Raw genomic sequence first — 26,507 nt, 5'->3', positions numbered from 1 at the left:
GAGATACCCATGCAGACAAAACACCCAAACACATAAAATAGAAATAAAATCTCAAAAGCCTTTCTCTACTATGAAAGGAGGGCTGGTGAGATGGCTCAAGAGGCAGGGACTTCCAGAGTGAGCCTGGAGGCCAGAAGAGGGTGTCACCCCGGAGCTGGAGTTCCAGGCAGCTGTGAACCGCTGTGTGGTGTTGGGAATGCAACGGGGATCCTCTGGAAGAGCGCTCAGTGCTCTTACCTGCCATCTCCCCAGCTCCTCTTTCTTTTTGTTTGGTGCTGAAACAGGATCTCCATATGGAGCTCGGGCTGCCCTCAAACTCATGATGCCTGTGTCTGAGCTTGAGTGCCAGGACGACAGGCATGTGCTTTAATTTTTTTTTTTTTTAATATTTTTCTTTCTTTCTTTCTCTCTTTCTTTCTTTCTTTCTTTTGTGGTGGTAGGGCACGCATGTGCCTCGGCACGCATGTGCAGGTCAGAGGACAGCCTGCGGGAGTCAGTCTTCCTCTACCATGTGGGTCCCAGGGACTCCAGTCCTCAAAGTTGGTGGCCACCATCTTTACCCACGAAGACAGTGGTTCTCAACCTGTGCGTCACAACACCCTTGGCAAGCCTCTGTCACCAAAATATTTACATTATGATTTATAACAGTAGCAAAATGACAGTTATGAAGTAGCAACAAAAATGACTGTATGGTTGGGGGCCACACAACATGAGGATCTGTATTAAAGGGTCGCAGCATTAGGAAGGCTGAGAACCACTGAGCTAGCCATCTCATCTTACCCTAAAAAGTCTTTTTAAAAAATATTTTTCAGGTTGGGTGGTGGCACATGCCTTTAATCCCAGCACTCAGGAGGCAGAGGTAGGCAGATCTCTTGAGTTCGAGGCCAGCCTGGTCTACAGAGTAAGTTACAGCTCAGCCAGGGCTATATAGAGATATCCTGTCTCAAAAACCTAATAAAGATTTCTTTGTTTGTGCTAGTTAGTGTGTGTGTGTGTGTGTGTGTGTGTGTGTGTGTATATATATATAATTTCATTTATTTTATTTTTTGTCAGCTTGACGCAAGCTAGAGTCACCTGGGAAATAGGAACTTCAACTGAAAAAATACCTCCATCACATTGGCTTATACGCAAGTCTGTGGGGCATTTCTCGACTAAAGATTGATGGGAGAGGGCCCAGCCCACTGTGGGTAGAGCTATCTCTGGGCAGGTTGCCATGGGTTACAGAAGAAAACAATCTGGGAAGCCATGGGAACAGAGTAGAGAACAGCATTCTTCTGTGGTTCCTGCTTCAGTTCCTGCCTCCAGGCTCCTGCCTTGAGCTTCTGCCCTGGTTTGATGGACTGTGATCAGGACATGCAAGCCAAAAGCCCTCTCCATCCCAAGTTGCTTTTGGTCATGGTCTTTATCAACACTATAGGAACCTAGGACAAACTGGGTGAAGTGGTGAACACCTTTAATCCCAGCACTCAGGAGGCAGAGGCAGAAGGATCTTTCTGAGTTTGAGGCCAGCCTGGTCTACACAGTGAGTTCCAGGACGGCCAGGGCTATACAGAGAAACCCTGTTTTGGAGGTTGGGGGAGAGAAAAGAAAGAAGAAAGCAAGCTAGGTCATTACTGCTGCTGTTGTTATTGAGACAGGGTCCCACTAAGGATGTGAGATCCCCGGGAGCTGAAATCAGGGCAGTGTGAACCACTCTTGGTTCTGGAAATGGAACCCAAGTCCCTGGAAGATTAGCCAGTGCTCTTAAACCCTGAGCCTTCTCTCCGGGTCCTCCAGTGTGTTCTTGCCCTCTACAGCATGGCCCCACTTGAACCAGCCCTGTCTGAAGGGTTCCCGGGCCTCTAGTGGTGATTAGTTGCCAGCATAGGGAGGGCAGAAGGGACGAGTGAGGCCTGGAGGAGAGGAGGAGTTCCTAGAGGCTTCTGGGACCAGCTTGGCAATTCCTGCTTTCAGGGTCCTGTCCACTAAATGGAATCCCAGCCTAAGTTGGCAGGGTCAGCAGGTCCTAGATGGGGGTCTACTGTAGGTATGCGGGGCGCTGTTCCATGTGCTGACCGGTCTCTGCAGGGCTTGCTGCTCCGTGGAGCTCAGACATTTAACAACCTCCTCACCCTGGCACAAACCTGGCACGGCAGCGTTCTGAGGATGAGGCAGGAGGATCTCCAGTCACACGTAAAGGGACCTTGCCGAGAGACTGAATAAACGACGTTGCAGCGGCCACGAGGGGAGGAAAGCGGGTAGGAAAGCGGGTAGGAAAGCGCAGGATCTCTTACGTCAGGGGCTGGGCACGAAGGTGAAAAGACGTGGCTGACTTCCCGGCTACGGAGAAGGTGAGTCAGGAATCAAGCCAACAAACGATCGAGGTGCGGTTTTGACATACATTGCTTCGAACTTGACACAACTGCCATTCTCGTGGTCGCAATGGGAAATTTCAGTTCACAGTGTGGGAAGTGTGTCCTAGTTCCCGGCTCGAGAGGGACCTTTAAGTGAAGAGCCCACAGCGCTGCTGGGAAGGCTGAGCCGCCGCAGTGGGCTCCTGAAGCACGCACACCGCAGCGGTCGTCCAGAGAGGCTGCGTGAGTTTCTGGGGTCACACGGCCCAGCGAGGGCCAGCCCGGGCCCCGAGGCGCCCGGAAGCGACCCTCCGTAAACAAAGCCGTGCGGAGGCGCAGCCCCAGCCTCCGGGTTCCTAGGCCGGCGCATGGGGGCGGGGGAGGAATGTTGTGAATGAACGTGAGGCCGCCCCGAAACTCCTCGCAAGGCCGAGCCGTGGGGTCCCCTCGCTTTGATTGGCTCATACCGCTGCGTGATGGACAGCGCCTCTCCCTGCGACCTTTTATTGGATGGCATCGAAAAGACTGACGCGACGAATACCGAATGAACGGTGGCTTCTGGGAGGCGGGTCTGCAAAGACAGCCAATGGTGAGGGAGAGGTAGGGCGGCGGGGGCGGGGCTTCGGCTGAGGAGGCAGCGGCCGCGGAGACTGCTTCATTGTTGTGAAGAGTCTTAAAGGGGCCGCGTCGCCCGGCCGGCCCGGCCGGATGGAGCCCCCGGCGGCCAAGCGCAGCCGGGGCTGTCCCGCGGGGGACGAGCCCGGGACCGGGGCCCGTCGAGGCCGCCCGGAGCCGCTGCTGGACCTCAGCGCCAAGCGGGTGGCCGAGAGTTGGGCCTTCGAGCAGGTGAGGCCCCGGCCTGCCCCAGGCCGCACACCTCGCCCCCTCCCCAGCGGCCAGCCCCACCCCCGGGCCCCGCGCCCCGCGCCTCTCCGCCCGCGACCCGCCGGGTCCGCGTTCGGGCCGCTTCTCTCCGCAAGAGCGACACCTGCCCCGAGACCCACACCGCTCCATTGCTGCCTTCCGTTCCCTGTTCCGCCCCTGGGGGCAGACCCCAGCCTGCGGGGCCCACGCGAGACGCCCCTGTGCCCGTGCTCCTCTCCAGATGCCCCGACTGTGGCCAGAGGCGGGGTCCCTCCTCCTCCTCCTCCCTCCCTCTCTCCAGCCATCCCGGGGCCAAGGCTGGGGTACCTGGGCAGGGCACCTGGAACCCCTACTCTGTGGCTTGTGGGTGGAACCCCGACAATCCCCTCTCCCTGTCTTAGTGTCCCCCAGGGAGATGGGAAGGTGCAGGGCTCCTCAGTCCCAAACAGGCGTCTTCTAGTCCGACTTTGAGGGTGTTCTGTGCTCGGAACCTCTTCCTGAGTTAGGGTGGGTGGGTTTCGGCTGCCTGTGGCTTGAACAGGCTGATTCATGACCGGGAAATCCTCCTTAGTCATCTGCAGACTGTCAGGAGCCGAGGCACTGACTCCCCCTTCTAGAAACCTGGGTAGGGCTTCTGTGCTGGTCACCCTGTGTGACATGCCCAGAATAACCTTAAAACCATCTTCAGGGCTCCCACAGCTCTGCCTTGGCTCAGCCGGGTGCTGAGAGAACTTGGGGAAGCTTCTGGAACCCTTTGGGAGTTGCTCTCACTTTGAGGAAACTGGGGCACAGAGAGGTTGAGAAACTTGTCCAAGGTCACCCAGCCAGTGACTAGCCAGCTCAGATTGGAACACAGCCTCAAACAGCTGGTTCTGTTCCTTGGAACCCACAGGGGACCGCAGACCAGGGAAGGGGCAGGGAAAGAAAGCCCAGGGTGGAGCTGGTCTTGGGAGTTGGAGCTCCTTGGCTTAGAGATCCTGAAGAGCTGAGTTTGTCCCATCTGAGCCTCGGGTTCTGAGGCAATGGCACCGACTCCGTGAGTGCTGTGGTTTCAGCATCCTGTGACCCTGTGAGGAGCTAAACAGGAAAGCTAGGACCTCAGGCCTTGATTGCTCTTACACTTGTAGCTCACTTCTCGTCCCACAATGCTCACAGTGCCCAAGCTGTCGAAGGGTTTTACCTCAGACCCCTGGGAAACTGGCTGTAAAAACTCTATAGAGTGCCAAGTGTGAGCCAGGCACTGTTGTAAGTAAATGCTAGTGTACTGAAAGCGGTTTTGTTGCTGGCAATTTTACTGTGTCACCCAAGCTGGCCTTGAACTACTTGGCTCAAGTGCAACCTCCCAAGTAGTTGGGATTTCAAGGTGCACCACCATTCTGGGCTCACTGGTGTGCATTTTATCTCCCCAATATGCATAGGGTGGTTGGTTCTCGCATTCCTATTTTAAATTTTGGAAATCTCAGATTCAGAGAGGTCAGGCAGCTTGTAAACACACAGCCAAGATTCTATCGCAGGTTCCTAACCCACCAGCTCTTCCCACAGGTGGAGGAGCGGTTCTCCCGGGTGCCAGAGCCAGTTCAGAAGCGCATCGTGTTCTGGTCTTTTCCACGAAGTGAGCGAGAGATCTGTATGTACTCATCACTAGGCTACCAGCCCCCAGAAGGCGAGCAGGACACCCGGGTGCCATTCACCCGTGGGCTGCACCTGCTGCAGAATGGGGCTGTGGATCGAGTGCTGCAAGTGGGTGAGTGAGGAGGTCCTGGGGGGAGGGAGGGTGGGCCAGGGGCTGGGGAGCTCCCAAGCCCCCTGCTTGGAGGCCCAGATGTGGCATTCTCCAGGCACAGCACTTGGGAGACAGAGGCAGGTGATGGAGAGGTCAACCTAAGCTACACAGTAAGAGCCTGTTTAAGTGGGGGGGCATGTACTAAGCTAAGTATATAGTTGCTGTCGTTGACCAGCACGCAGGGAGAGGCATTGGCAGGAGGACCCAGGTGAGGAAGAGACAGTGGAATTGGTCTCAGATCTTGGAGTGGGGCCTGCTAGAGGGGCTGAGACATAGTGACGAATCTAGGGTGTGGGCTTCACGTTGGGCTTGAAGACAGGACTACAAGCTGAAGGGAGACCTCAGACAGCCGAGCTGAGGAATACAAGAGTTGGGAAAACAAGGAGGAAGCGGGGTCCCAGGGAGGACCAGAGGGCCAGCCACAAGGAAGAGCCGGTTCCCGACCTCAGACAGAGGGCGTCTATGATGCCTAGGTAAGAGGCCAAGAACAGATGATGCTAAGACAGGATATGGTGGCACACACTTGTACCCCGTGCTCAGGAGGCTGGGGCCAGAAGGACTTAAGGTTTCACTGGATGAAACAGTAAAACTCTGCTTCAAAAACCAAAATGGGTTGGGGATTTAGCTCAGTGGTAGAGCGCTTGCCTAGCAAGCGCAAGGCCCTGGGTTCGATCCTCAGCTCAAAACAAACAAACAAACAAATAAATAAATAAATAAATAAATAAATAAATAACCAAAACAGTTCCAGTGTGGTGGGACATGCCTAAGACAGAAATAGATAGATCTCTATGGTTTCCAACCAGCTTCATAGTGAGACCCTGTCTCAGTACTAAACAGAAAGATCATAGGCCTCAGCACTGGACCCAGGTAGAAGCCAGTCATACAAATTTGGGGACAGAGACTTTGAGGCTTAGGCAGCCGTGTCCTGGGAGAATTTGTGATTAAAGATTTGCAGCCATGTGTAGAACAGTAGAGTGATTATAGTTGACAAAAATTTATTGTGTATTTTATAAAGAATTAAAAGGAAGAAGTTGGAAGCTTCCAAACACAGAGAAATAATCACTGTTCAAGGAGCAGGAAAAGCCAGTTACCCTGATCTGATCACCGTGCATTGTATACCCTATTGAGTTACCACATCATATACCACAAATGTGTACAACTATTATGTGCTGATGGAGCAAATGACAAGTTTAAAAAAAAAAACAAAACACTAACTGATCAACAAAATAACCAAAGCTAAGGCCATGAGGGGTGAGCTCAGACTTCAGACAGTGGAAACACAGGAAAGAAAAGGAGCCAAGAAGGCAAAGTTTGAGGAAACAGGGAGGAAGATGAGGGAAAAAAGGCCTTAGACCTTAGAAGCTGAGAAGGGGGCCAGTAGTGATTAAGCTGAAAAATGAGTAAGACTTTACTCTTGGCTTTCCATGATAGCTGATCATGGCTAAGCCATGGTAACTCTGCCTTACAGCCTTGGTACCCCCTTTGCCTGGGCATAACCTAGCCACAGGCCCCATGGCTACCCCTGGTATGAGGAAGCCATGCCTTGCATGACGCAGGTTGCATCAGGCTGTCCAACCAGTCGGATGAGCCTGATAGACACTCAGGACTGCCCAGGACTTGCTCCATCATCCCATTACCCTCAAGTGCCACAGGCCTTTGGCATCTTCTCAGGAAGTTCAGAGCTTCTAAAGCTCAGTTGTAACCATAGCAACCCAAGGGTTTTTCAACCCAAAGCATTTCAGGCATTGTGTCTACACTGATAATATTATTTAGTGATCATTAGAATAAGGACAGAGGAGCAGAGCAGAGGGCTCATTTGGTCAAATACTTGCTATTCAAGCATTCAGGTGTTCAGTGTCTGCGTAAAAGCCACGCATGGTATTGCATGCTGTAACCCCAACACTAGGAAGACAGAGACACAAAGAGGCTAGCTTCATGTTCAAGAAAAGAACCTGTCTCAAAAATAAGGTGGAAAGCCAGCATAGTTGTGCGTGCCTTTAATCCCAGCACTCAGGAGGCAGAGGCTGGCACATCTCTGTGAGTTTGAGGCCAGCCTGGTCTACAGAACGAGTTCCAGAACAAACAGAGCTATATAGACAAACTTTGTCTCAAAAAGCCAAAGATAAATAAACAAGGCCAAGAACAATTGAGGCACCCCCCTCAAAAAAATAAGGGTTTGCTTGAGACTTAACTTTATGTCAAGCCATTCTAAATGCTTATCATGGGTAACTCATTCATTTATTAAAACTGCATACAGAGATCGTTGTTGCAGCATATGGGCAGATGGTGAAACTGAGGCATGGATGGGTTTTCTCAGTGGGGCTGTGCATCCAGGTCTTGGGGTGATCCAGTCTCCACAGTGTGTGGTTTTGTCTTAGGGTTCCACCTTAGTGGGAACATCCGAGAATTGGGGGCCCCAGGAGAGCCAGAGCACCTTTACCACGTCTCCATCAGCTTTGACCGCTGCAAGATCACATCTGTGAGCTGTGGCTGCGACAACAGAGACCTCTTCTACTGCGCCCATGTGGTGGCCCTGTCACTATACCGCATCCGTCATGCACACCAGGTGGAGCTGCGACTACCCATCTCTGAGACTCTGTCACAAATGAACCGTGACCAGCTTCAGAAGTTTGTACAGTATCTCATCAGTGCACACCACACTGAGGTGCTACCCACTGCCCAGCGCCTTGCTGATGAGATCCTCCTGCTGGGCTCTGAGATCAACCTGGTTCATGGTGAGTGGAGGGAAAGAGGGGCCATGATGCAGAGGCCTGCAGAGTGGGCACCATCATGCCCTGCTTTGGGGGATGTCTCACACTCAGAGAGAGGCACATCCTTAGGTGTCTGACCCTGAACAGTTAGAAATAGGGCAGGTGTGGTGGCACAGGACTGGGGAGGCTGAGGTGGATTGAAACATAGTGACACCCTGTCTCTATGTAGGTCTATTGAGGGAGAGAGAGAAATCAGGCAGTGGGCAAGAGTAGGAGGATTCAGTCTTCGTGTGAATTGTCCCACAGGGTGGGGTGTTTCAGAATTCCAGGGTAAAGACTGAAAGGTGGGTGTCATGGTGAAGTATGGATGTACCCAGGAGGTGTTGTGGGGAGGGTCTGCTGCTGGTTTGCTTGACTGTAGTGGTAGGAAGATAGCAGGTAGATGAGTAGTGGATGGGAGCGACAGTGGGTCGTGGGGTGCTGAGTGGGTTCCAGGAGATTATGACTCATCACCAGGGGGAACTGATGCCATGGAAGAATATAGGGGATGAGCAGAGAGCTGAGTACAGTGGCTGGTGAGTGGTGCTGATCACTAGAAGGGAAGATGAGCGACTGGATAGAGAGGGGTTTGATGGGACCCTTTGAAAGACCAGTGGGTAGCCAGAGCTACAGAGTGGGACCCTGTCTTGAAAAAATGAAAAGAAGCCAGGTAGTGGTGGCGCACGCCTTTAATTCCAGCACACAAGAGGCAGAGGCAGGTGGATCTCTGTGAGCTCAAGGCCAGCCTGGGCTACAACGTGAGTTCTAGGACAGCCAGGGCTACACAGAGAAACCCTGTCTTGAAAAAATAAAAGCGGGGGAGGAAGGAAGAAAGACAGGCTAGTAGGTGCAAACACGGGGGCTGATGGGTAGGTGTTTGGGGGTTTGAGTGAAGCGTATTTGTGAACTGGAGTAGTTCAGTGGTTAGACAGCATGGCTGATTGATGGATATTTTGAGCCGTCAGACAAGTAGGAGGGTAGGCAGGTGGGGTCATAGTATTAGTACACACACTGTAGGTGGTTTGGAGACAGGACTAGTGAACGAGGATGTGGGTATGGAGGAACTGGGGTGGAGGGGAAGAGAGAGATAGAAACTGGCTTGGTGTGGATGGGCAGTGTTCCAGGTGAGGTGATGGATAATGGATGAGGAAATGGATAAGTGGCTGGTGTTTTGTGAAGATGAGTAAATGAATGGATACATACAGTGTTCCATAGACTGAGTACTTGACTGAGTAAATAAAGGGGCTTGTAGTGTTTGGGACAAATGGGTGGATAGACAGATGGATGAACCGATGGACAGATTTATTTTTGGTTTTTCGAAACAAAGTTTGACTGCGTTACAGCCCTGGCTGTCATGGAACTCGCTCTGTAGACCAGGCTGGTCTTGAACAGAGATCCACCTGCGTCTTCCTCCCGAGTGCCAGGACTGAAGGCTAAGATGTGTTCATGGACAGTTGTATGGATGGATGGGAGGGATGGACGGATGAGTGAATGAAGTGAGTGAGTGGAGCTAGACTGGTGATGAGTTAGCAGGTGGATTGTCGTGTGACTGGGCAGATGCACTGGTAGGGTGTTGCTTCTGGTGGACAGAGGGAGGACTGACACCCTCTCTTCCATTCCACACTTGTCTGTTCACCCCAGGTGCTCCGGATCCCACGGCAGGCGCAGGTACAGAAGATGCCAACTGCTGGCATCTGGATGAGGAGCAGATCCAGGAGCAGGTGAAGCAACTGCTGTCCAATGGTGGCCACTATGGGGCCAGCCAGCAGCTGCGCTCCATGTTCAGCAAGGTGCAGGGCTGGGGGTGGGCAGAGCTGGGGGTGGGCAGGGCAGGGGTCCTCCCGTGCCATCCCTTTCTTACTACCTGCTTCTCCACACAGGTGCGGGAGATGCTGCGGGCACGAGACTCTAATGGGGCACGCATGCTAATCCTTATGACTGAGCAGTTCCTGCAGGACCCTCGCCTGGCCCTGTGGCGGCAACAGGGTGCTGGCATGACAGACAAGTGCCGGCAGCTGTGGGATGAGCTGGGTAAGGCCTAGGTCCTGGGGTGGAGACCACACCCTGGCTCCCACTCATATCAGCATTTGTGCCCAAATCTTCCCTCCACTTAACACTACTAAGCATCTCCAACATGCTGACTGCCCTGCTGGGTGCTGGAACTCCCAGAGAGAACAAGACACAAAATCTGGCTCTTCCGGGACTACTACTCAGTGGGGAAGACCCGTGACGGTTAGAGCTGGGGATATAACCCAGTGGTAGCAGGCTTGTCTAGCATGCATGAGACCTTGAGTTCCATCTTCAGCAAGTGTGGATAGATACGTACATGGATGGGTGTCTAGATGGGAGGATGTGCATGCATGGACGTGTAAGTGCTATACAATTTTGTCCCTTGATATCCTTGGAAAGATTGGCTCCAAATCCTTAAAGACACAGACATCTGGGATGCTCAAGACCCTTATAAAACCATACAGTGTCTATAAGGAATCTATGCATATCCTTTCTATACACTTCTATTTTGGTTTTGATAAAGGGTCTGAGTGTAACCCAGGCTGACCCCAAGCTCACAGTGTTGCCCGGCGTGACCCTGAGTTCCTGGTCTTTCCTCCTCCACTTCCCAGGTGCTCGGGGGCTCGTTGGTCACTACAGCTGTACCCGTGTCAGGTGACCAAAGGAAGTGGGGAAGAAACAACATTGAGACGCACAAGGCACCACACCCAGGGTTGAGCATTGTGACCGGGACGAGTGGAGCTTCTTTGCCACATTTCAGTTTCTCTCTCTCTTCTTAAAGTCACATTTATTTATCCTGTGTCTGCATGTGTGGGCATACTATAGTGCACATGTGGAGGTCAAGGGGCAAGTCTGTTGGGTTAGTTTTCTCCTTCCATATGTGGGTCCAAGGGACCGAACTCAGATCATTAGTCTTGGTGACAAGCACTTCCCCCACTGGAGCCTCTCACTGTCCCTATTTTATTTCCTTACATATGTGAGGCGACACTGAACTGCAGCCCATGTTCAGGGTAGAACACGTGCCTTGGCTGCAGCAGTTGCTTGTTGGCCTGTGTTACGTTAATGATGCTGACCTGGATACTGAGCCCCTCCCCTTCTCTGCATTTCAGGGGCTTTGTGGGTCTGTGTCATTCTGAGTCCCCACTGCAAACCAGACGAGCGCGCAGGCTGGCTGCAGCTGCTTGGCACATGGGACAAGCTAGATGTGTGCCCACTAGAAGAGGGCAACTACTCCTTCGGCATCCCTGCTCTACAACCTACTGTGGCCTCCAGGACAGGTAGGAGAGGGCCACCACCTATTTCCAACAGAACCATCACCACTCACTACAGCTCAACCTTCTGTCACAGTGCTGTGTCCCAGGAGAGAGAGGATAGGAGAGATGAAGGGGGACCCCATTGGGTGTCCTTCTAGCCAAAGAGAGCAAGTGCCGAGGGATAGTGAGACATGGTGCTTGTGCTGGGTCTCCAGGTAGCAAAGGGAGGCAGTGGGTAAGGAAAGGACAAGGGCCAACATGGGGTGGCAGGGCAGGACACAGTGATGTGGGCGTGGGCAAGACAAATGAAGGAGAGGAAAGAAAAGCAAGAGATTAGAAAGAGGCAGAGAGGGGCTGGAGAGATGGCTCAATAGTTAAGAGCACTAACTGCTCTTCCAGAGGACCTGGGTTCAAGTCTCAGCACCCACACGGCAGCTCACAGCTGTCTGTAACTCCAAGATCTGATACCCTCACACAGTCTACATACATGCAGCAAAACACCAAAAAAAAAAAAAAAAAAAAAAGGCAGCAAGACCGAGGAGAGAAGGAACAAGAATGGCTGGCTGGCAGGGAGGAAGGAGATGTCCCTCACCTGTGTGCCAGTGCTGTGACAGATGCCAGCCCCCACTTTCCCTTTGAAGATTTGCTTCAAGAATTCACATCCATCACATGCCTAGGGTAGAACCCTGAGTTGGTACCTGGTGGGAGAAGCTGGCTACAGTTTGTCCGCCAGTGCCACCATTACTACATTGGGCACCCTCCTGCAGGCTCGGAGGACGAAGAAGAGGAGGTGACGGCAGCCAGTCTCCGACGTACAGTGTTCAGCAGAGCGCTGCAGGCTGGGGAGTTGCACTGGAATGACAGCCACCTGCAGAGGATCCTGGCCAGTGATTCCTGTGGCCCGAGTCTCACTGGCAATATGGGAGGTGACAAGCCAACCTTTGACCCTCAGGGCCACCCCATCTGGCTGGGTGAGCCTTTGCCTACTGCCTGTGCACGGGTGGATACTTTGCGTGCCCATGGTTATCCCCACAAGGCTCTGCGGCTAGCATGTGCCATAATCAACACTCTGCGGCTGCAGCGGCGACACCAGCTTGAGGACTACAGGCAGCAGAAGAAAGGTGAGTGAGGCCGCGGGCTCCAGGGCCCAGTGCCCCAGGAGATAGCAGAGGGCCTGGCACCACCCAGCTCCCACTCAGTGTCACACACGAGAAACACTATCTGTTGAAACTGAAGCACTGTGTGGTTGGAGAATTCAAGGAGTCTGGTGCAGTTACGTGGTAAAAGCCTCTTAATGCCTGAGGCCTTGGGTCTCAGTCCTAGCAACAGAAGAAAAAGAACAGAAAAGAGTAAGAACTGGGTCAGACTGTTGTTAGATATGCACAGCTCTTGGGCCAGTTCCCAAGAAGACACTACAGCTTGCCACCAGCACCTCCTCTTGTACCTTGCCTTGGCCACCCCTCTTCACAGGGCAGCTGCCACAGAATAATGACAGCATTCCTATTGTTCATCCGCTTTTCATGCAAGGGAGGCTGGGAAATGTAGAAGCTTCCAGATCATAGGCAGGGTCCCACTACATAACCCTCAAGGATGTGCTTGTATGGTGGGAAGCAGAAGATTGAACTATTTGATGTACAATTTGCTCACTTTTAAACATGGGCAACAAATTGAGTTGTGTTTCAAATATAACAAACATTTGAAACACAACAGAAGGGCTTGTGGGTATGACACCAGATTTTGTTTTATAAGTCAGGTCTGGGGGCCCGTGCCTCTAACCCTAGCACTTAGGAAGTGGCAACAAGGGAGTCAGAACTTGAAGGTCAGAGGTCAAGGCCAACCTAGACCATGTGAGAACCTGTCTCAAAAAAATTAATAATAATAATAATATGATAATATGCCGGGCAGTGGTGGTGGTGCACGCATTTAATCCCAGCACTCAGGAGGCAGAGCCAGGCGGATCTCTGTGAGTTTGAGGCCAGCCTGGTCTACCGAGTGAGTTCCAGGACAGGCTCCAAAGCTACACAGAGAAACCCTGTCTTGAAAAACAAAACAAACAAGTAATGATAATAATAATAATAGTAGTAAATAAAAAGGCAGAACCAGGAAATGGCTCAGTAGGTAAAGTGCTGGCTGTGAGCATCCGAGGGTCTGAGTCTGTATACCCTGCTGCCCACGTAAAAGCTGGGCATGTCGCTGTCCCCCAGGGCTGGGAGTTGAAGACAGGCAGATGGTAGGGTCTTGCTGGCAGCCATTCTAGCTGAGAAGGCGGGCCCCAGGACTGAAGGTTTACCACAGAGCTCCTGTTGTATAAGGTAGAGGTAGCTGGAAGAAGAACTTTATCCTCAGTGTCTGCATGGGGCATGCACACACAGGTGCACATGCACACACCACAAACACACAAGCACACTGAACAAAAGGGAAGGTGCTGTGACTAAATCTGGGGGCAGAAGGAAGCCACTGGCCGAGTTCTTGGCGTGAAGCTGATGAAGTCAGAGTGTAAGGGAGGACTGGGCTCTGGAATGGAGGAGTCAGCTATCTCCAGCTGACTTGGGAACAGCACAGGCAGAGCTCAGAGGCCAGGGTTCATTGTTCTGAGATCAGGGGAGGTCAGCGGATGAGCGGCCTCCCAGGGCATTCAGGAGTCTATCATAGGAGAACTTTCGTATTGCCCCTTGAGGGGCCTCAGAGCAGTTTGAGCTTGGCTGCAGAGATGGGGAAAGGGTTAGCACTAGGAGAAGAGCACTGCTTTGCATATTTCAGGAAGATGGGGAGGCGCACAGGCTGGCAGATGGCACTGGGAGACTGGTGTGGAGTGGGAGAGAAAGCCTCCAGAGCTTGAGTGGGTGGCTGCATAGAGCCCACCTCTTCCCATCTACAGAACTGCTCCAGAAAGGTACTACCTGCCTCACGAGCACTGAAGGCTGGGTGGGCCATCCCCTGGATCCCATCGGCTGCCTCTGCAGGGCACTGCTGGAGGCCTGTCGACTGGAGGAGGAGCCTCCCTCTCTTTACCCAGGTACCCACCCTGAGGACCCCTGCAGGAGGACCAGCACCCACGCTGTTTGGCCAGATATTGTCACATGGCAAGCTTTGAGTGTGCACCCTGCCAGGGCCAGGAGCCAGTGGGCTTGGCCTTTTCAAAATGAGGGGGCCATTGGCCAGGGCTAAGCGAGTTGGACTGTCCCTAAACCTCTCCACTTCTGTTACCAAGTTTGGGGCCGAGGGGTGGGGGCGTATCTAGACCTCAGCGGCCTTGGGTGTGTCTCTCCCAGACTTGGCCACAGAGAAGCGGAAGCTGGCCTACCAGCACGTGCCAGTGCCAGGGAGCCCTGGAGAGTCCTACCTGGCACTGGCTCTGGAAGTCGCCCTGCTGGGGCTAGGGCAGCAGCGGGCCCTGCCGGAGGGGCTGTATGCCCAGGACAAAGTGGTCCGCAATGAAGAGCAGCTGCTGGCCCTGCTGGAGGAGGTGGAGCTGGACGCACGGCTGGTCCAAGTGCTGCGCACGCAGGCTGCGCTGCTGTTGGAAGGTGAGTCCGCTCTCGGTCAGCCATCATAGTCCTATAGAATCAGGTGAGGGACTGCCGCCTGGCCTCGGTCTACTCCTCCATGGCCCTACATGATCTCAAGAATAAGCCTCATCTTTGATGCTGTGACCTGTCAACCCACCACATTGTAAGCCCCGCCCTGTATTCTAGCCCCGCCCATGGTCTGACCCTATTGGCTCCTTGCTAAGTCTCCCCCTTATTGCTGCGGCTGTGGCTGGCGTTCTTCATCCTGTAGCCTCATTCTCCTTCACCATGCACTATATTGCCTAGGGACCCCTCTTTTCTTCTGCTCCTCCATATGTATCTGGAGCGCAGGGATAGTGGAGACTGAGGTCACCCTGTCCCTGTAGGAGGCCCTTTCAGTGGCTTCGGAGAAGTGATTTTCCGGGAGAGCGTACCCATGCACACCTGTGCCCGATACTTGTTCGCTGCGCTGCTGCCCCACGACCCAGATCTGGCCTTTCGCCTGGCGCTCCGAGCCATGAGGTAAGGGCAGGAGAAGGGAGTGAGGAGCTAGGAGCCCCATCTCCAAGCTGGGTCTCATAGTCTGGTTAATGAGGCCCACGGCCCATGCAACAGAGTGTGTTTCTCTGTTAAATGGAAATGTATAATACGGTGAAATTGAGAATGACTCACAGCTACAGACCGCAAGCGTGCTCGAAGTGTCGGCTTTTTCTAGGAAGATTTGTCTCAGCCTACCTGAGGCTCAAGGAGACTTGGGTAGCTGGTTCCCTGCTCTGGGGGCATGACTCAGCAGTACCCTGCTGGCCTGGGTGTTCTAAGGTTGAGGTTGGTGCCCAGCATTGCACATATGACATGTATGTTTTTTCTGCAGTTAATATTCCTATCATGTTTAAAATATGTATAGGCTAGTGGCAACATTAAGCCATTTAACTAATGCCTGTGCCCTAACTGTGGACCAAATAGTGATTGTAATGCAGCACAAGCAAAGCAGGTGGGTCTGAGGTGCCGGCAAAGCTCAGTGCACCCTGCCTTGTGCAGATGGTACTGCAGAAGATGGAGAAGAGCAGGAGGGAGGCTTGGACAGAGAGCTGCAGCTTCACATGTGGGGTTTCAAGGGAACTGGCAGAAAAATGCTTAAGGCAGTGCAGGGGAGCAGAAGGGCTGAGTGGGAGGGTGTGCCAGGCAGAGGCCTGGGCTGCCCAGCAGAACCTCTCTTGGCTCCCTGTGGGCACACCCACTCCCGGCCCATCTGCAGCAGTGATGTCTTCACTTTCCCTCTGTGATAGCTCATACAAAGGAAACGCACCTTCTGAGCTCCCAGTGGAGCGGTTGGAGCCAGCGAGAGGAGGGAATGGTGAGGGATGATGCAGGGGGATATCTGCATACACATAGCTCCTCCCTGTCACCAACTGATGGATTCCCAGGGCATCTAAACAATGCCTGGTCCTCTGGTGAGGTTTGTTTTTGTTTTGAAGCAGTCATGAAGCCTAGGCTAGCCTCAAACTCTCAAGGCTGACCTTGAACTCCTGGTTCTTCTCCCTCCCCCTGGGATTACAGACATGCACTACCACTCTTGGCTAAATGCATTCTTTTGTTTGGTTGATTTTGTTTTTGTTTTTTTTGAGACAGGTTTCTCTGTGTACCCCTGACTGTCCTGGAACTCATTTTGTAGATCAGGCTGGCCTCAAAGTCACAGAGATCTACCTGCCTCTGTCTCCCAAGTGCTGGAACTACAGGTGTGCACCATCACACCCATCTTAAATGCATTTTCTTAATAGCCAGGTGTGATGACACAGGCCTGTAATCCCAGCACATTGAGTCTGAGTTGGAATCTCAAGTTCTAAACCAGGTTGGACTACATAACAAGACTGGAACTCAAAACCTAGATAGTTGATACATGGTGAGAAAGAGAAGGGGGGGGGTAGTGGGGGATGTGTGGGTAATTAGAGTTGGATAGATGATGATAAAGACATGTATGTATTTTGTCACCTATGATCCATCTTTTCCCAACCCCCCCAACATATGTTCCAGTAGAATTATATCCATTCCTTCTAGAATATCACCTGTTGTTTGTTTGCTTGCTTGCTTTTCTTTTCTCTCTCTTTCTCTCTTTGTGGGTGGGGTCTTTCTCTGTTGCCAAGACTTTTTTTTTTCTTTTGGTTTTTTGAGACAGGGTTTCTCTGTGTAGCTTTGGAGCCTGTCCTGGAACTCACTCTGTAGTCCAGGCTGGCCTGGAACTCACAGAGATCTGCCTGTCTCTGCCTCAAGTGCTGGGATAAAGGCATACACCACCACGCCAGAAAGACTTTTTTTTTTTTTTAAAGTATTTTTTTAAGTAATTTATTTATTTTTATTTTGTGTATTGGTGTCTTGCCGGCATGTATGTCTGTGTGAGGGTGTTGGATCCCCAGAAGCTGGAGTTACAGACAGTGGTGAGCTGCCATGTTCAGTGCTCTTAACTGCTGAGCCGTCTCTCCAGCCCCTGGCCTGAGACTCTCAACCTTCTTGCCTGAGCTCTGGAGTGCTGCCAGGGCATGTGTGGGCCACCACACCTGGCCTGTCACCCGTAGCTCCTGTTCATGATGGAAGAGGTGCGGGTTCTCCCCGTGCCTGGCTTATCTCACTGAATGTAACGCCGTCCTGTTCAAACATGTGGCTGCAAGTGGCAGTGCTGTCTTCTTTATGGCTGAATAGTATTCCTTTGTGTGCAGGTATCGCATTTTCTGTAGCCATTCAACGTGTTCACGTGTGTTGACTATCATAATGTGGCCTTGCGAATTGTGGTGCACACAGCAAGCACCCTGTCTCTTTGACACACTGGTTTACTGTGGACATGTGCCCAGCAGTGAGATTGCTGGATTATATGGTAGTCCTGTTTTTAGTTTCCCAAAGAACTCTGCTTTCTGTGATGGTTGTGCTAATTCACATGGCAGCTGTGGATAAGCTTCTGTTTTCTGTGTGTTTTTAGAGTGAAGGACCAAATGCAGGGCCTTGTGCTTACTAGGTGATTACTCTATACTGAGCTCAGACCCCAGCACCTCAACAAGTTCCCCTTTCTCTCCATCCTTGCCAGCATGAAGAGCTTCTCTGTGATAGGAGCCATTAAAATCTTAGGCATTTTTTGCTACATGCTGGGATGGAACCCAGGGCCTTTAGCAGACTCTGCCAACCGAACCTTGGCACCCCCCAGCACCTCACTGGGAGATTCTCCATCAGGACAGAGGTAGAGGTGGTAACCCCAGCTCACCCTGTGCTTGCTTCTCCCCTGTCCCAGGCTGCCTGTGCTGGAGACAACATTCCCAGCTGGAGAAGTTCACCCTAACCCGCTGGACTCCATCATGAGCAACCGCTTTCCCCGTTGGTTCATCCTCGGCCACCTAGAGACCCGCCAGTGCGAACTGGCCTCCACCATGCTGACCGCTGCCAAGGGTGAGGGCAGTGACAGCCGTCCTTCTGGTGTCCTGGGTTCCCCTGATGTCTTCTCATCCTTCTTCCACTTTCTACCCACTCTTATCCCTTATTTATTTATTGTTTTTTGTTTTTAATTTTATTTCTTTCTTTTTAGATTTTACTTTTTTTGAGGGGGTGTTGAGACAGGATTTCTCTGTGTAGTTTTGGTGCCTGTCCTGGACCTCGCTCTGTAGACCAGGCTGGCCTCAAACTCACAGAGATCCACCTGCCTCTACCTCCTGAGTGCTGAGATTAAAGGCGTGTACCACCACCGCCCAGCAGATTTCACTGATTTTTTTATGTGTATGAATGTTTACCTGAGTGTATGTCTGTGTACTATGTGTGTGCTGTGCCCATGGAGGGCATCAGATCTCTTGGAACTAGAGTTACAGACAATTGTGAGCTGCCATGTGGGTACTAGGCATGGCTAGGAATCAAACTCTGGTCCTCTGGAAGAGCAGCCAGCCCTCTTAACCTCTGAGCCATCTCTCCAGCCCATTTTTGTGTTAAGATGTGGTCTCAGAATGAATCCCAAGCTGGCCTGGAATGTGCTGTGTAGCTCATGGTGACCTTGAATGATGATCTTCCACCTTAGCCTCATGTTCTACCATTTCTGCTCTGCTGCTTTATCAACTACTCTTCCTACTACTGCTTCACACCCTCTGTAAGGAACAAGCAGAATCTTTGCCCAGTGCTGGGGGGTGCAGGCGATAAAGCTATCCCAAGTCCTGTGCTCTGTGAAGATGTGTAGTCAACTAGCCAGGCCCTGGAGCTCAGATGCAGAGACCCTGCTTAGCACGTGTGAAGCCCTGAGCTTCCCCAGCACCACGATAATAAACAAACGAGCTGGGAGGTGATGGTTCATTTGATAGAGCACTCACCACACAAGCATGAGGGCACCCAAGTTCAGTCCCCAGATCCATATAAAGATGGACGGAAGGATAGGTACACCTGCCTTTATTTCCTGCACTCGGGAGGTAGATGCAGAGGCAAGCATAGTTCAGTGAGTTCGAGGCTGTCCTGTTCTACACAGTAAGTTCCAGGCTGCCCAGAGCTATGTACTAAGACCTGGTCTCCAAAGTAAAATAAAAAAGGCTAGGTGTGATGGCATATACTTGTCAACCCAGCACTGGGGAAGCAAAGACAGGGGATCCTCAGGGTCTGCCATCTGGCCAGCCTTGGCCTAATTGTGAGCTCTATGCCAGTGAGAAATCCTGCCTCAAAAAAATGTTGGGGGAAGAAGGCTGGAGAGGTATCTCAGTGGTTAAGATCACTGTGTGCTCCTGCAGAGGACCAGAGTTCAGTTCCCACCAACTATGTATTGACTCCAGTTCCAGGGGACCCCAATGCATTCTTCTGCCCTCTGCAGGCACCAGACAAACACCCACACACATAAAGTAATAATAATAATAGCAGATAGTTTTAAATGGTGGATAGTGCCTGAGGAATGACACTCAGGCTTGACCTCTGACCTCTACATGTATGCGTACACATGTGTCCACACTCAAACGCACAAAACTGGCAGACAATAAACAGAGATCCCTATACACAAAAGAGCTGCTGGTGTCACCTAGTTCACTAAAGCAGACAGCCTTATCTTTTTTCTGTGGTGCTTGAGGTAGGATCCAGACCTTATACAAGGAAGGTAGCCCAGCACTCTGCCACTGAGCCACACTCCTAGCTTAACCTGCTGGACACTTAAACACAGACCCATATGAGAGCAGAGTCGTGCTTGGGCTGCAGTAACACCATAGCATAAGCTGGATAGCTTAAGTGTAATTCTCATAGATGAGGAAGCCAGAGTCCACGCTTAAGGTGTCAGGGTTACTTGGCAGTGAGGGCACACTTGTTGGTTTACAGATACTGTCCTTCCTTAGTGGAGGCGGTGGGAGAGGGAAGGACACAGAAAGTTCTTCCTTATCTCTGGTAGGGGCACTCTGCCCCTCACAGGGCCCCACCCTTCTGATCTCATCTCACCTAGCTGCCCTTCCCATCAGGCCTTTCCAGCACAGGAATTTGGAAGAAGATGGGGCCACAGTTTAATCCACATTGTCTTTCAAGAGCATTCAAGGCAGGGGGATATAGCTAGTGCAGAAGTTCTGAGTCTGGTTTACAGCTGTGGTATCTGAGGAACAAGAGAAAATAAGAGACTGGGGTGCAGCTCAGTAGTAGAACCCCTGCCTAGTAATGGACTTAGTGGTAGGGTGATAACCTAGCGTGTGATGCCCTGGGTTCCATCCTCAACACTGCAAAGTTACACTAATGAAAAGAGACTAATGTGACCAAAACAGTGATGGAGTGTGGAATCAAGAACAGTTGGTAAAGGCAGTGTTGGGCTATGGATGTAACTCCTGTAGAGCACATGGTTAACACACACAAGGTCCATCATCTAGCCCTACAAAACAGATAAAATAACTAACATGCGTGCAGCCTCTTCACAGAAACATTGCCAAGTTCGCTGCCATACACAGGAGGTCCTGTGTAGAGGATTGGTGTGACAGGTTATTCAGCTCCACTTATGCTGCTGTTCCAACTATGGCCTCTATTACTCCTTCTGTCCAGGAGATACCAAATGGCTGCATGCAGTCCTGGGTTCCGTCCAGCAAAACATCCACTCCCCGGCCCTGCTCTTCAAGTTGGCACAAGATGCCTGCAAGACAGCCACACCAGCCAGCGCACCACCAGACACCATGCTGCTGGGCATAGCACTGGAGCTGGGCCTGCAGGTACTCTAGCTAACATCACCAGGAGGAGGATGAGTGGGAACCCTGTCCCTGGGGCAAAGGCTGACCTAGGAGTCACACCTCTGAGGGTGGAGTTATAGACCAAAATTGAGCTGATAGGAGATTACTATAGGTTTGAGACTCATGATAGGAACCTAGTTCCAGGACTGTGATTAAAGATAGAGAGGATCCAGGGCAGGGTCTGCAAGATAGTGGAGGGGCCACAAGAGGGGCAGAGACTATTGGTAGAATGCTTGCCTAACATGCATATAGCCCTAGGTTTCAGCCTCAGCACCACATAAACTAGGTGTGTTGGTGCACACCTGTAATTCTAGCATTCAGGATTGGAAGTTCAGGGTCAACCTTGGCTGCATAGAGTTGGAGGCCTGGAGATATTATTTGAGACCTTGTCTCAAAAATAGATAAACCCATAAAAAAAAAAATAAAAACCTCAACACAGACCATGTGCTGGGGTGTGACTCCTCAGGGAGGTAGTAGGTTATACTAGGTCCTGTATTCCATCCCCAGTATAAAATTTTTTTAATCGGAAAAGACAGAAATAGAGCCTGAGGTTACCTTTTAGTGTCTCAACAGTTAAACTTGATTCCTCTTCCAAAAAGGACTGGTGTTCAATTCCCTGTACCCACATGGCTGCTTACAACAGGCTGTGACTCCAGATCCGTAGGATCTGGTGCCCTTTTCTGGCCTCCACTGTCACTACACAGATGTGATGAACAGTCATAGATGGAGGCAAAACACCCATACACATTAAATTGATAAATAAATAAAATAAAGACCCACAGAGGTGGGTTCAGAGCTGAGGCCTCAGGGCAGGCAGACATGTAAAAGGTTTCTTTCTGCTGGGATCAACAGAGGGCAGGGGGAAACCTTCCGACTTGAGGTATGCAACTTTCCGAAAAAAAGAGGGGCTGGTTGGCTTATTGTAAGCAGGATTTTGAGTGATGCCTTAAGATCATAGCAGTGGTAGTGAGTATTACTGCAGAAAGCCTCAGCCATACCATCTTGGTTAAATTTCACAGCACCACCATGCAGTAGAGTTGCTTTTATTTAAAAGATTTATTTATTAATATGTACATAGAAGAAGGTGCCAGATCTCATTACAGATGGTTGTGAGCCACCATGTGGATGCTGGGAATTGAACTCAGAACCTCTGAAAGAGCAGTCGGTGTTCTTAACCTCTGAGCCATCTCTCCAGCCTCTTGATTCTCTTTTTGTAAGATTTGTTTTTATTTACATGCATATGTGTGCTTGTGTGTTAGTTTGTACATGTACATGCAGGTGCCCATGAAGGCCAGAGGAGAGGGCATCCCTTGGAGCTGGAGTTGGGACATGGGTGCTGGGATCTGAACTTGAGTCTTCTGGAAGAGCAGCAAGCATTTGAACCACTGAGCCATCTCTCTGGCCCCAATCTTTGTCTTACATGGATACTGGGGATCAAACGCAGGTTCTCATGCTAGCATGGCAAGTACTGTACTAACTGAGCCGTCTTCCGAGTCCTTTTCTTTTTTCTTTTTTTTTTTTTTTTTTTTTTTTCCTTTTTTGGTTTTTCAAGACAGAGTTTCTCTGTGTAGTTTTGTGCCTGTTCTGGATCTCGCTCTGTAGACCAGGCTGACCTGGAACTCACAGAGATCTGCCTGGCTCTGCCTCCCGAGTGCTGGGATTAAAGGCATGCGCCACCACCGCCCGGCACCAAGTCCATTTTTTAAAAAATATTTTATTTTTAATTATGTGTGAGTGGGGGCTGGAGAGATGGCTTAGTGGTTAAGAGCACGGCCTGCTCTTCCAGAGGTCCTGAGTTCAATTCCCAGCAACCACATGGTGGCTCACAACCATCTGTAATGAGATCTGGTGCCCTCTTCTGGCCTGAAGGCATGCATGCAGGCAGAACTCTATACATAAAAAAATACATAAACCTTTAAAAAAAATTATGTGTGAGGATGTGTGCATACATATGCACAAGGACTGTGCTGCATATGGATGTGTGCTCACGTGTATGGGTGCCCTCAGAGGCTTCAGATTCCCTGGAGCTGGAGTTAAAGGTGGTTGTGAGCCACCTGTGATGGGTGCTGGGAACCAAATTCCCACCTCTGCAAGAGCACCAAGTACTCCTAACCACTGAGCAACTCTCCCAGCCCCTCCTAGTCTATATTTTTATCTCTTTTTAAAAATTTATTTTTATTTTATGTGCTTTAGTGTTTTGCCTGCATGTATATCTGTGTGAGGATGCCGGATCCCCTGGAACTGCAGTTACAGACAGTTGTGAGCCACCATGTGGGTGCTAGGAATTGAACTCAGGACCTCTGGAAGAGCAGGCCGTGCTCTTAACCACTGAGCCATCTCTCCAGCCCTATATCCCTATTTTATAGAGCCAGAAACTGAGGCCAGAGAGATGAGGGCTCTTACCCAGTCCATTGCACTAACTCTGCCTACAGCATCCTTGGGCCTAAGCCATCAGCCACAGCAGGACTCTGAGGACCCACCTTCCTCTTTCCCTGCAGGTGATGCGGATGACACTGAACACAATGACTTGGCGGCGCAGAGAGATGGTTCGCTGGCTGGTTAGCTGTGCCACAGAAATTGGTGAGTACCTAGAGGGGCTACTGAGGAAACCAGACAGGCTCCAGAAAAACTGACCCTGACAGACATGCTGTGCAGCCCTTTAACCCCAGCACTCGGATGTAGAGCAGGCAGATCTATGAATTTGAGGCTAGCCTGGGCTACATAGGGTGTTCCAGGACAGCTAAGGCTTCATAGTAAAAGTCTGCCTCAAAGTAAACAGATAAAAACAAAACAAAAGCAGGCTCTTCCCCATGGCAGCTCTAGGCTAGCCTGGGAGGGAGCATCAGGTGGGAGAGATGGAGGTCCACAGTCTAGTGGCTGCCCAGGCTGAAGTGGTTAAGAGTGGGGAGGAGGCTTCAGATGCTAACCATGCCAAGGTTTCTACTCAGTCCAGCCACTCTTGCTCCTTTGAAAAAAGGGAAATTTTTCTATCTAGTTATGGTGGTTCACCTGGAACACTGAGTAGGTTAAGTCAGGAGCCATATTGTAGATAGCCTGGGCACATAACGAGACCCATCTCAAGACTCCATGGGTAGGAAGTGTGGCTCAGCAATCGGGTGATCACTTGGCAGGGACAAGATTCCTGACTGCATCTCCCCAGCACCAGTAGAAAAGGTTTGTAGCTCACTTGATAGAATGCAGGCCTAGCATGCACTAGGCCCTCCCTGTGTTCTCTAGACATGGTGGCACATGTCTCATCCCAGCACATGGGAGGTGGGGCAGGAGGACCAGAAGTTGATCCTTAGCTACATAGCAAGTTTGAGGTGAGCCTGGACTATGAGACCTTCTTTGTTTTCAATTAATTAACTAATTTTATGTGTGTATGGGTGCTTTGCCTGCATGTGTATCTGTGTGCCACATGTGTACCTGGTATCTGTGGAGGCCAGAGGATGCCTTGGAGTCAGCGATGGTTGTGAGCAGTCATGTGGGTGCTAGGAATCAAACCCAGGTCCTCCGGAAGGGCAACCAGTGCTCTTAGCCACTGAGCAGGTCTCCAGACCCATGAGAAGAACAGTTAGGCATGATGGCCCACACCTTTCATCCCAGCTCTTAGGAGGTACTGGTAGGTGGTCCCTGAGTTTGAGGCCAAATAGGGCTGCATAGTGAGATCCTCCCCTAAAGTGGTTCTGCATGGTGAAGCTGGGAGGGTGCAGAGATGGTGGTCGCAGTGGGAAGGGAAATGGGGAGTCCTGCATGCGCACATGCATGCACACACACACACACTCACTCCATCCCCTCTCCCCATGCCCAGGCCCACCAGCGCTGATGAGCATCATGAAGAACTGGCACTCCTTGTTCACCCCAGTGGAGGCAGTCACTATCGTGGCAGTGACGGGCACCACGCACGCCACTTTGCTGCGACTGCAGCTAGACGCTGTGGGGCGAGAGGAGCTCTGGGCCTGTGCCCGCACCTTGGCACTGCAGTGTGCCATGAAGGACCCCCAGAACTGCGCCTTGCCAGCCCTGACCCTGTGTGAAAAGAATCACGCAGCCTTTGAGGCTGCCTACCAGATTGTGCTGGATGCCGCAGCTGGTGGCCTCGGCCACGCCCATCTGTTCACCGTGGCACGATACATGGAACACCGAGGCCTACCTTTGCGGGCCTACAAGCTGGCCACGCTAGCCTTGGCACAGCTCAGCATCGCCTTCAACCAAGACAGCCACCCTGCGGTCAACGATGTGCTGTGGGCCTGCTCCCTCAGCCACTCGTTGGGGCGGCACGAGTTGTCGGCCATTGTCCCTCTCATCATCCGCAGCATCCATTGTGCACCCATGCTCTCCGACATCCTACGCCGCTGGACGCTCTCAGCACCTGGTCTGGGCCCACTGGGGGCCCGCAGGGCTACCAAACCACTTGGGACCGACAGGGCACCACTTTGCCAGCTCCTGGATGCTGCGGTAGCTGCCTACATAACCACCAGCCACTCACGCCTCACTCACATCAGCCCACGTCACTACGGTGACTTCATTGAGTTTCTGGGCAAAGCCCGAGAGACCTTCCTTCTGGCACCAGATGGGCACCTCCAGTTCGCACAGTTCTTAGAGAACCTTAAACAGACCTACAAGGGGAAGAAGAAGCTGATGCTATTGGTCCGAGAGCGGTTTGGCTGAGGGACTGCAGGTAACTGGGAGCAATGGGTATGCCCTGGCCTGCCTTCCTGAAGCAGGAGGCCCGTGGCTACTCAAGGGTCAAGTCCCGGAATGCGGGATGCAGGGGTGACACCATTCCAAGTGCGTGCCTAGGTGTATGCAGACAAAATGGGAGCTCTGAGGATCTGAAGCCATACTGCTAACTAGAGGCCTGCAGGGGGTGTGCCTGGGCACCCCACGAGCGAGAGGCAAGCTCTGGCTCTCCCAAACTTGCAGGGTTAGCTAAGGCTTCCAGGAGAAGGGCTGAAGTCAGAAATCAGTTCTTGAACTCAGTGTAGCAGATCCTCCAGAGCCCACCCAGGTGCCTGGGGACTTCTCATCAGGGTAGTTCAATCCCCTTGTGTTTCTTCTCTCTCCTACAGCTCAGGGTCCTGTCCCACTGCCCTGCGCTCCCAGCCCACGCTGCCAGCACAAATCAATGCCTCACCCCCACTGAAGGATATCAGGAGGCTTTGGGCCTCTGCCACATACCTCACCCCCAAACCCCCTGTCCAGCCAGGACCTGTCTTGTCTTGGGCACCAAGGTCACAGGGTAGGATGGGGACAGCTCTCTGCTGCCCGGACCCCACCACTAGTAACTGGATACGCAACTCAGGAACCAGGCTGCCCTCCAACCTGATGTGGAGGCCCAGGCAGACAGCCAGGGACTCCACCCTGTCTTCCTTTGCCCTACGGCTGTCTTGCTACCCCACTTCCTTAGTTTAGCCATTTCTGCATCTTTCTCAAGTCCCAGCTGCTGACGGAGGCTCCCTGTATCCCAGGCCTTGGCCTACTACGGAGGAAGAGAAGGGCAGCCTCCATCGCAGATGAACCTGTTTCTCTTGTATATTAACGAAAAAGTTGGCATCGTTTTGTAACTTTTTTTTTCCTATTTATTGAATCCCATGCTGTATTCCTTTCCTTTAAAAAAAAAAAAAAAAAAAAATGAACACCACTTCTTTTTAACTTTGGGATTGAGCTACATTGCCCCACACACGTACCCAGGGCCAGGGCTACCCGCCTGTTCCATTAACCAAAAAAATTCAATTTTGGTTTTTGGGCACAGCTTCAAGAGTGGGACAGGAAAGCCAGGTGGTGGTGGCGCACGCCTGTAAGCCCAGC

General features: G+C 51.7%; 1 protein-coding gene across 2 annotated transcripts; it reads left to right on the top strand.

The window, feature by feature from the left end:
* The first annotated feature begins 2,320 nt into the window (after positions 1–2,320).
* Zswim4 (zinc finger SWIM-type containing 4) lies at positions 2,321–26,289 on the top strand. Of its 2 annotated transcripts, XM_036188300.1 has the most exons (15): positions 2,321–3,179; positions 4,740–4,941; positions 7,359–7,715; positions 9,372–9,520; positions 9,611–9,761; positions 10,850–11,017; positions 11,761–12,114; positions 13,872–14,009; positions 14,266–14,520; positions 14,889–15,024; positions 17,777–17,931; positions 20,515–20,678; positions 23,195–23,276; positions 24,508–25,377; positions 25,769–26,289. In XM_036188300.1, the coding sequence occupies exons 1-14, from the start codon at positions 3,042–3,044 to the stop codon at positions 25,365–25,367; spliced, it is 3,309 nt and encodes a 1,102-aa protein (XP_036044193.1). In that variant the 5' UTR covers positions 2,321–3,041; the 3' UTR covers positions 25,368–25,377; positions 25,769–26,289. The 2 variants fall into 2 exon arrangements, with proteins under 2 accessions (XP_036044193.1, XP_036044195.1); XM_036188302.1 differs by having other exon boundaries at positions 9,372–9,451; positions 24,508–26,289.
* Positions 26,290–26,507: the final 218 nt, after the last annotated feature.

Source organism: Onychomys torridus, chromosome 5 (genome assembly GCF_903995425.1).
Source record: "Onychomys torridus chromosome 5, mOncTor1.1, whole genome shotgun sequence".
NCBI classification, from domain to species: Eukaryota; Metazoa; Chordata; class Mammalia; order Rodentia; family Cricetidae; genus Onychomys; species Onychomys torridus.
This window is presented reverse-complemented; position numbering and strand designations above follow the sequence as displayed.